The 10,693-nt window shown below is 41.8% G+C and overlaps 1 protein-coding gene across 1 annotated transcript; it reads left to right on the top strand.

The window, feature by feature from the left end:
- The first annotated feature begins 1,821 nt into the window (after window positions 1-1,821).
- LOC146507254 (uncharacterized) lies at window positions 1,822-10,420 on the top strand. The gene is made up of 2 exons (XM_085180877.1): window positions 1,822-4,721; window positions 7,382-10,420. The coding sequence occupies exons 1-2, from the start codon at window positions 2,403-2,405 to the stop codon at window positions 9,749-9,751; spliced, it is 4,689 nt and encodes a 1,562-aa protein (XP_085037003.1). The 5' UTR covers window positions 1,822-2,402; the 3' UTR covers window positions 9,752-10,420.
- The last annotated feature ends 273 nt before the right edge of the window (window positions 10,421-10,693 follow it).

The raw sequence follows: 10,693 nt of genomic DNA, 5'->3' as shown, positions 1-10,693 counted from the left end.
ACACTTTTTGATTCATAATATAATACAGTATTTACTCCTGCTTTAAATTATTTAGAGGATTTTCTTTTCCTTTATATTCAGTTTTCTTTTTTACTGAGGAAAGCTCTTTGAGCTGCTTCAGCACGTAGTTATTCACTCAGTAAGATGCTTGTATGACTTGACTATCTCTGAGCTTGTCTTGTAGACATCAAATATATGGGCTTTTAGGGCCCATTTTTTATTGCCTTATCAAGAAAAAAAGAGGTTATTTGTATTTTGACTGCCTTCAGTTGTTTATTAGCTATACATTTTAAAGAAATTAGTATTTTATTCTAGTGGTATCAGGTCAGGACTACTCCTTGAGGCTTTACCCGATGGTAGTTCTAGAGGCCATATTTCATAAAGTCTTTAATCAGTTAATTCCCCCTGAACAAGTTGTCCTCTATTTCCTAGAAGGCCCTTCTAAAGTGTCCGTGGGCATTACACTGTTGCTCTCTTGTGCTGAGTTTAACTTCTATAGTCACATTAGCCATGATTTGTTCCCGCTGTGTCCTGCTGTGTCTCCCACCTGTTTGCCCCTTGCCTCATTGCTGTGTGTATAAATTGTCTGAGTCTCTAATTGCCATTTGTCGTGTCATCCGGTTTCCCGCAGCCTGTTTCCAGCTTCCAATTCAACTCAATTCATTTAAATAGCACCAAATCACAACAACAGTTCCCTCAAGACACGTTATATTGTAAAGACGCTGCAATTATAAAAGTTCCAGTTTCTGTTACTTTACATTCTGTGGTGTGTACTGCTCCTGTAGCTTTCCTAGCTCCCAGTGTTTACCCCATGTTCCCGCTTTTCCTACTGGATTTTTGATTTATATTAAATAAAAGCTTGTTTTCGTTTAACATTTATCCATGAGTCTGCATTTGGGGTCCTCAGTCTACATGACATATGACACTAACCAGTTTATCCTGCCCCAAATTGCCCCAGTTTTCCATGTAACCCTTGAATAACACAAAAATTGGTATAATTCAAGAACACAATTAAGTAACACATCATGTATATATCCAGTTATCTAATTTAAAAACTCTAAACTTAATTAGGACATTATAAGTAATTTTTAAATTTCCATTTTATCAAAAGTCTCTTGTTGAGCGATCCTTACCTTTGAAAATAATCTTTCATTTTTCTCTCCTGTCTTCGCTTTCTTACTTTCTCCACCTACCAGGATACAATATGTGACAATGCATTTCAATTTACCTCATGTTCCCCCCTTCATGTTCACTTGTAGCAGCAGCTCACCCTAATCTCCATACTGGAATATTATTTGTCTTTTATGTAGAGCATAGGTGTCAAACTCTGGCCCGCGGGCCAAATTTGGCCCGCAGCCTAATTACATTTGGCCTGCGAAGCCATGGTAAATGGTAAATGGCCTGCATTTGTATAGCGCTTTTCTAGTCCCTAAGGACCCCAAAGTGCTTCACACTACATTCAGTCATTGACCCATTCACACACACATTCACGCACTGGCGATGGCAAGCTACATTGTAGCCACAGCTGCCCTGGGGCGCACTGACAGAGGCGAAGCTGCTGGACACTGGCGCCACCGGGCCCTCTGACCACCACCAGTAGGCAAACATGGGGTTAGTATCTTGCCCAAGGATATTTGGCATGCAGCCAGGAGGCAGCCTGGGATCGAACCACCGACCTTTGGTGGCTGCTCTGCCACCTGAGCTAAAGCCACCCCATACGATACCAAATTACTATTAGAGCTGGCCTACTGGTATTATACAGCTAATATATATATAATATATATATATTGTTTAGTATTAAGCTTTGCTTGTTCCATATTCAGTTTTCCAGCAAAATGTATTTGAGTCCATAAGAAAAGATTCATTCTTATATCTGGAGGAAGATTTTTTTTTCAATAAATATTAATGTTAGCCCGCGACTTTGTTCCAGTTTTGAATTTTGGCCCACTGTGTATTTGAGTTTGACACCCCTGCCATAAGTCATTGTTGATTTTGTCTTCACTCTCCATCCCCTGCCAAGCTGCACCTGTGATTCTGCGGCTGCTCGCTGATGAGCTGACAGATAAGATCTTTTCTTATCCTCTGCATCCTTACCCTATCACCTCTGCCTCCCACAGGGCGCCAGCCTGCCCTGTTGAAACACTATTTTTTTCAGTGTTTCAACTGAAAAAATAGAATGCCATTGATCAAAAATAGAATGCCTTTGATCCAAAGTAGAATGCCTTTGATCCCTTGTGATGTCATCATCTTGCTGAGAGAGAAAACCCTTAAATAGGAGCTTTGCTCTGTTAAACTTTGCTGCTCAACGGACCTTGACCTGACAGTAAGCAAACCCTTTTGGAGAGTTTTGAGAGAATTTCGCGTTACTAAGCAATTCACTGACCAAGCCGACACATTTCACCATGTCAGCTAACCCATCCTTCCGCTCAAATGAGCTTGGAATAGTTAAAGGGAGCATTTTGGGAAACCACTACAAGGTAGAGGCTTTCCTTGGAGAAGGGGGCTTTGGTATTGTAGCCAAATGTCGTGATACCATGACCAACCGAGCTGTGGCTATTAAAGTCAACAAGAGCGACCCTGATATTCTGCAACAGGCAAAACTGGAACTTTTCATCCTGGAGCAGCTGAGAAGGTTGGATCCAGATGCCGCCAACATTGTTAAATGGAACGGCTTTTTCCACGATGGAGAGCGGGTTTGCTTAAAGTTCGAACTCCTTGATCAATGCCTGTGGGACTATATAGGGGACCGGAAAAACCAGGGTCTCCCCATAAGCGAAGTCAGGCCAATTTTAGGTCAGCTCACAAATGCTCTGTCCCATCTGGGTTCTGTGGGAATAGTGCACGCTGACCTCAAACCTGGAAACATCATGGTTGTAAACCGCCATGAGTCTCCCATCAAAGTCAAACTTATAGACTTTGGCCTCGCATGTCCTGCGTCTGCAGTGATGCCTGGTGACCGTGTGGGGACGGTTGGTTATAGTGCACCTGAAGTTATGCTTGGCCTTCCTTACAATGAAGCAAGTGACATGTGGTCTCTGGGACTGGTGGCTGTTGAGCTTGGTACAGGGGTGCCACTCTACCCTGGAAATGAAGACTATGATGTTTTGAAATTCATCATAGAGACTCAGGGTCAGCCACCAGATCATGTTCTAGACTCTGGCGTGTACACTGAAGACTATTTCATTGAAGACAACGACAACCAACAGCGCTGGACATTTAAGACTGACCAACAATTTAAGTACGAGACAGGATATGAGTCCCTGGAGACAAGATACATAAAACTGACACGTCTCGATGACCTCGAACAAGTAATGATGTTTAGAAGAGGACCTGAAAATGGCCAACGTTTGTTTGTAAGCTTAATTAAACAGATATTGGCCTTGGATGCAAACCAGCGCATAACACCGTCGGAGGTTCTCCAGCATCCTTTTTTCAACCCTAAGAGTTCCCCTTGCATTGACATGCGTGCTGAAAGACCACAAAACCCGGTGGTCTTTCAGCACCCTTCAAACTTGAAATACAAGAGATCAGAGAAAATCAACTGCAGTTTTCAAAACTCAGTTGAATTTTCTCAGCAAGTATTCATCCACACATCAGCCAGCCCATCCTTCAGCTCAGATGAGCTTGAAATAGTTGAAGGGAGCATTTTGGGAAACCACTACAAGGTAGAGGCTTTCCTCGGAGAAGGGGGCTTTGGTATTGTAGCCAAATGCCGTGATACCAAAACCAACCAAGCTGTGGCTATTAAGGTGAACAAGAACTGCACTGATATTCTGCAACAAGCAAAAAAGGAAATTTTCATCCTGGAGCAGCTGCGAAGGTTGGATCCAGATGCCGCCAATATTGTTCAATGGAACGGCTTTTTCCTTGACAGAGAGCGAGTTTGCCTGAAATTTGAACTCCTAGATCAATGCCTGTGGGACTACATAGGGGACCCGAATAACCGGCGTCTCCCCATAAGCGAAGTCAGGCCAATTTTAGGTCAACTCACAAATGCTCTGTCCCACCTGGGTTCTTTGGGAATAGTGCACGCTGACCTCAAACCTGGAAACATCATGGTTGTAAATCGCTATGAGTCTCCAGTCAAAGTCAGACTTATAGACTTTGGCCTCGCATGTCCTGCGTCTGCAGTGATGCCTGGTGACCGTGTGGGGACAGTTGGTTATAGTGCGCCTGAGGTTATGCTTGGCCTTCCCTATAACGAAGCATGTGACATGTGGTCTCTGGGGCTGGTGGCTGTTGAGCTTGTTACAGGGGTGCCACTCTACCCTGGAAAAAAATATTATGATGTTTTGAAATTCATCATAGAGACTCAGGGTCAGCCACCAGATCATGTTCTCGATCCTGGCGTGTACACTGGAGACTATTTCACAAAAGACAACTACAACTACAACCAACAACGCTGGACATTTAAGACCGCCCAACAATTTAAATACGAGACAGGATATGAATCTTTGGAGACAAGATACATAAAACTGACGCGTCTGGATGACCTCGAACAAATAATGTTGTTTAGACGAGGACCAGAAGATGGCCAACGATTATTTGTCAGCCTAATTAAAGAGATGTTGGCCTTGGATGCACACCAGCGGATAACACCCTCTCAGGTTCTACGGCATCCCTTTTTCAACCCTGGCCTCTCCAACAGGTTCCCAAGTATCAACATTGAAAAACCATACAGAGTCAATCTCCAGCATGGCATCTTCCACCCTGGACAAAAGTGATAAAAATACAAATTGGGGTTGGAAAAGGATATTAACAGCAAATTACACTGGAAACATTAATTAAGCTGCTCCAATAATTATCACTTTGGCTTTTTTTTTTTTTTTTTTTTAAATTTTCACTCCCCCCACCCCAACCAGTCGCGGCAGATGACTGTCCTTTCCTGAGCCTGGTTCTGTCGAAGGTTTCTTCCTTTTTAAAGGGAGTTTTTCCTTCCCACTGTCGCTAAATGCTTGCTCATAGGGAATCTTCTGATTGCTGGGGTGGCCAAAACTCTAGGGGAACTAGCAATTCTTGTGAAAATTAAAAAAAAAAAAAGCCTACCAATATTCAAAGCAGAGCAGCGGACACCTTACCATCACATCAGTCCTTTAATCCGACCTAAAACACCATGTTTACAGAAATAAATTCCATACAAATTGGAACTAAATTGTTGTTTTTGATTGTTTATAAATATATAGTGCTACCCTTCAGCGTCCTAGTAGACATACCTGTGTTATAAATGTGAAACTCCTCCGATTTTCAGAAAAGTTGACCTCTGACCTTGAAGTCAAGGTCACTGAGATTTAAGCTTCCCCGAGATTTTCAGTAGATGCAACCATGGTATTGATTTGAAAAATCTACACAATCACAAACTTGGATGTCCACAGCGCCTCGCCATATACCAAAGATTAAGAGGTGGTTTTTTTCTAGGTTTTCATAAAGATTACAAAACACAAATAACAAAAATGCCAACGCTATTGTCATTTTTGACAACACTATTTTGATGTTGTCTAATGTAGTGCAAAAAAACAAAACAAACCCAAAATTTAATAAATAAAGTAAATAAGGTATATACTACATAGTATACAAAATTTTAGTGGTCCGCAATGGGGTCAATGAACAGAATGAAGGAAGTAAGTCTTTTATATGACAATGGTGTGAAAAAGCGTTTTCCTATTTATTTGTATGTTTGTCACACTTAAACATTTCAGATCATCAAACATTTTTTTTCTTTTTTATGTAAAAAGAAAAATCCTTTAACTGTCCAGTTTTCTTGATGTTATGATGCTTCTACCACTGGTTTGTCATTAATAAATCAGACTTTGGCTGCTGCAGCAGAAAAAGACAAAGAGAAAATGTAATCACACAAATCAGAGGTGCAGATTTACACTTTACCTGAAACAGAGCAAAAGTGCTTTTTAAATAGGTTAATGAATATTAAGTAGTATAGGCTAGATGTCTGGACATTACTAGTTTTATTTGGGCCTTCTGGGCCATTAGTCCTCTGGCTTATTGCCAGTTACCAGCCAAATAGCTTGTGTATTTTATTATCTTAGTGTGTTAAAGATTCTAGTTCTTATTCTGGTCAAACTGTGCTTCATTATTTGTTTACAGCACAGCTACAGTTCCAGGTGACTTCAAGTCAAAAGGATACTACGTGTCAATGGCCAGCAGCCTGTATTCAGTTTGAATATTGCTGTAAATGTACCTGGATCTGTTTCTATTGGGTTGTGAGTTTGGTCTCACTGTTACATCCAACTTTTAGAGTGGGATAAAGACAAAAAGAAACAAGAGAGAATGGATTTGTAGTTAGAAATCCAAAGTTGCTTCTGTTTTGCCCACACACATTGATGATGATTTCACATCACTAAGCAGGTTATCAAATGTGGACAGAATGTTAGCAGAATCTTATAATTCTCATAAGATTCTGTTTTTGTGTCATTCAGTACAATGTGTTTATGTGTGACATACTGATATGAATCATAGTATCTTATGGAATTCCAAAAATGGCTGCCAGGACAGCTGCCACCACACTGATGTGACACACTACAAATCAACTCTTTGATGCTCTGTGCTGAGTCTGCACAATAACCTGCACTTAAACATTCATTTAATATCACGGACACATATACACATATTGTCCCTCAAGAAGACACTGAGAAAAAATAAAGAATAACATTGAGATTGTAACTTTGCCATAAGTCATAGGTGTCAAACTCTGGCCCGTGGGCCAAATTTGGCCCGCAGCCTAATTACATTTGGCCCGCGAAGCCATACCAAATTACTATTAGAGCTGGCCTACTGGTATTATACAGCTAATATATATATATTGTTTAGTATTAAGCTTTGCTTGTTCCATATTCAGTTTTCCAGCAAAATGTATTTGAGTCCATAAGAAAAGATTCATTCTTATATCTGGAGGAAGATTTTTTTTTCAATAAATATTAATGTTAGCCCGTGACTTTGTTCCAGTTTTGAATTTTGGCCCACTGTGTATTTGAGTTTGACACCCCTGCCATAAGTCATTGTTGATTTTGTCTTCACTCTCCATCCCCTGCCAAGCTGCACCTGTGATTCTGCGGCTGCTCGCTGATGAGCTGACAGATAAGATCTTTTCTTATCCTCTGCATCCTTACCCTATCACCTCTGCCTCCCACAGGGCGCCAGCCTGCCTTGTTGAAACACTATTTTTTTCAGTGTTTCAACTGAAAAAATAGAATGCCATTGATCAAAAATAGAATGCCTTTGATCCAAAGTAGAATGCCTTTGATCCCTTGTGATGTCATCATCTTGCTGAGAGAGAAAACCCTTAAATAGGAGCTTTGCTCTGTTAAACTTTGCTGCTCAACGGACCTTGACCTGACAGTAAGCAAACCCTTTTGGAGAGTTTTGAGAGAATTTCGCGTTACTAAGCAATTCACTGACCAAGCCGACACATTTCACCATGTCAGCTAACCCATCCTTCCGCTCAAATGAGCTTGGAATAGTTAAAGGGAGCATTTTGGGAAACCACTACAAGGTAGAGGCTTTCCTTGGAGAAGGGGGCTTTGGTATTGTAGCCAAATGTCGTGATACCATGACCAACCGAGCTGTGGCTATTAAAGTCAACAAGAGCGACCCTGATATTCTGCAACAGGCAAAACTGGAACTTTTCATCCTGGAGCAGCTGAGAAGGTTGGATCCAGATGCCGCCAACATTGTTAAATGGAACGGCTTTTTCCACGATGGAGAGCGGGTTTGCATAAAGTTCGAACTCCTTGATCAATGCCTGTGGGACTATATAGGGGACCGGAAAAACCAGGGTCTCCCCATAAGCGAAGTCAGGCCAATTTTAGGTCAGCTCACAAATGCTCTGTCCCATCTGGGTTCTGTGGGAATAGTGCACGCTGACCTCAAACCTGGAAACATCATGGTTGTAAACCGCCATGAGTCTCCCATCAAAGTCAAACTTATAGACTTTGGCCTCGCATGTCCTGCGTCTGCAGTGATGCCTGGTGACCGTGTGGGGACGGTTGGTTATAGTGCACCTGAAGTTATGCTTGGCCTTCCTTACAATGAAGCAAGTGACATGTGGTCTCTGGGACTGGTGGCTGTTGAGCTTGGTACAGGGGTGCCACTCTACCCTGGAAATGAAGACTATGATGTTTTGAAATTCATCATAGAGACTCAGGGTCAGCCACCAGATCATGTTCTAGACTCTGGCGTGTACACTGAAGACTATTTCATTGAAGACAACGACAACCAACAGCGCTGGACATTTAAGACTGACCAACAATTTAAGTACGAGACAGGATATGAGTCCCTGGAGACAAGATACATAAAACTGACACGTCTCGATGACCTCGAACAAGTAATGATGTTTAGAAGAGGACCTGAAAATGGCCAACGTTTGTTTGTAAGCTTAATTAAACAGATATTGGCCTTGGATGCAAACCAGCGCATAACACCGTCGGAGGTTCTCCAGCATCCTTTTTTCAACCCTAAGAGTTCCCCTTGCATTGACATGCGTGCTGAAAGACCACAAAACCCGGTGGTCTTTCAGCACCCTTCAAACTTGAAATACAAGAGATCAGAGAAAATCAACTGCAGTTTTCAAAACTCAGTTGAATTTTCTCAGCAAGTATTCATCCACACATCAGCCAGCCCATCCTTCAGCTCAGATGAGCTTGAAATAGTTGAAGGGAGCATTTTGGGAAACCACTACAAGGTAGAGGCTTTCCTCGGAGAAGGGGGCTTTGGTATTGTAGCCAAATGCCGTGATACCAAAACCAACCAAGCTGTGGCTATTAAGGTGAACAAGAACTGCACTGATATTCTGCAACAAGCAAAAAAGGAAATTTTCATCCTGGAGCAGCTGCGAAGGTTGGATCCAGATGCCGCCAATATTGTTCAATGGAACGGCTTTTTCCTTGACAGAGAGCGAGTTTGCCTGAAATTTGAACTCCTAGATCAATGCCTGTGGGACTACATAGGGGACCCGAATAACCGGCGTCTCCCCATAAGCGAAGTCAGGCCAATTTTAGGTCAACTCACAAATGCTCTGTCCCACCTGGGTTCTTTGGGAATAGTGCACGCTGACCTCAAACCTGGAAACATCATGGTTGTAAATCGCTATGAGTCTCCAGTCAAAGTCAGACTTATAGACTTTGGCCTCGCATGTCCTGCGTCTGCAGTGATGCCTGGTGACCGTGTGGGGACAGTTGGTTATAGTGCGCCTGAGGTTATGCTTGGCCTTCCCTATAACGAAGCATGTGACATGTGGTCTCTGGGGCTGGTGGCTGTTGAGCTTGTTACAGGGGTGCCACTCTACCCTGGAAAAAAATATTATGATGTTTTGAAATTCATCATAGAGACTCAGGGTCAGCCACCAGATCATGTTCTCGATCCTGGCGTGTACACTGGAGACTATTTCACAAAAGACAACTACAACTACAACCAACAACGCTGGACATTTAAGACCGCCCAACAATTTAAATACGAGACAGGATATGAATCTTTGGAGACAAGATACATAAAACTGACGCGTCTGGATGACCTCGAACAAATAATGTTGTTTAGACGAGGACCAGAAGATGGCCAACGATTATTTGTCAGCCTAATTAAAGAGATGTTGGCCTTGGATGCACACCAGCGGATAACACCCTCTCAGGTTCTACGGCATCCCTTTTTCAACCCTGGCCTCTCCAACAGGTTCCCAAGTATCAACATTGAAAAACCATACAGAGTCAATCTCCAGCATGGCATCTTCCACCCTGGACAAAAGTGATAAAAATACAAATTGGGGTTGGAAAAGGATATTAACAGCAAATTACACTGGAAACATTAATTAAGCTGCTCCAATAATTATCACTTTGGCTTTTTTTTTTTTTTTAAATTTTCACTCCCCCCACCCCAACCAGTCGCGGCAGATGACTGTCCCTTCCTGAGCCTGGTTCTGTCGAAGGTTTCTTCCTTTTTAAAGGGAGTTTTTCCTTCCCACTGTCGCTAAATGCTTGCTCATAGGGAATCTTCTGATTGCTGGGGTGGCCAAAACTCTAGGGGAACTAGCAATTCTTGTGAAAATTAAAAAAAAAAAAAAAGAATATTCAAAGCAGAGCAGCGGACACCTTACCATCACATCAGTCCTTTAATCCGACCTAAAACACCATGTTTACAGAAATAAATTCCATACAAATTGGAACTAAATTGTTGTTTTTGATTGTTTATAAATATATAGTGCTACCCTTCAGCCTCCTAGTAGACATACCTGTGTTATAAATGTGAAACTCCTCCGATTTTCAGAAAAGTTGACCTCTGACCTTGAAGTCAAGGTCACTGAGATTTAAGCTTCACCGAGATTTTCAGTAGATGCAACCATGGTATTGATTTGAAAAATCTACACAATCACAAACTTGGATGTCCACAGCGCCTCGCCATATACCAAAGATTAAGAGGTGTTTTTTTCTAGGTTGTTATAAAGATTACAAAACACAAATAATAAAAATGCCAACGCTATTGTCATTTTTGACAACGCTATTTTGATGTTGTCTAATGTAGTGCAAAAAAACAAAACAAACCCAAAATTTAATAAATAAAGTAAATAAGGTATATACTACATAGTAGGGATGCAACGATACCAATTTTTTCAAACCGATACGATACCGATACTTGGATCTGAGTACTTGTCGATACCGAGTACAAAAACCGATACTTCTACCACACACACACA

This window comes from Neolamprologus multifasciatus, chromosome 12 (assembly GCF_963576455.1).
Source record: "Neolamprologus multifasciatus chromosome 12, fNeoMul1.2, whole genome shotgun sequence".
NCBI classification, from domain to species: domain Eukaryota; kingdom Metazoa; phylum Chordata; class Actinopteri; order Cichliformes; family Cichlidae; genus Neolamprologus; species Neolamprologus multifasciatus.
This window is presented reverse-complemented; position numbering and strand designations above follow the sequence as displayed.

What these genes read in the sequence shown, in the direction of transcription:
- LOC146507254 (XM_085180877.1), top strand. Translation starts at nt 2,403, where the DNA reads ATGTCAGCTAACCCATCCTTCCGCTCAAATGAGCTTGGAATAGTTAAA. An exon ending in TCTTCCACCCTGGACAAAAG is followed by an intron (nt 4,722 to 7,381) that starts TGATAAAAATAC and finishes GAGTTTTGAGAG; the next exon opens with AATTTCGCGTTACTAAGCAA.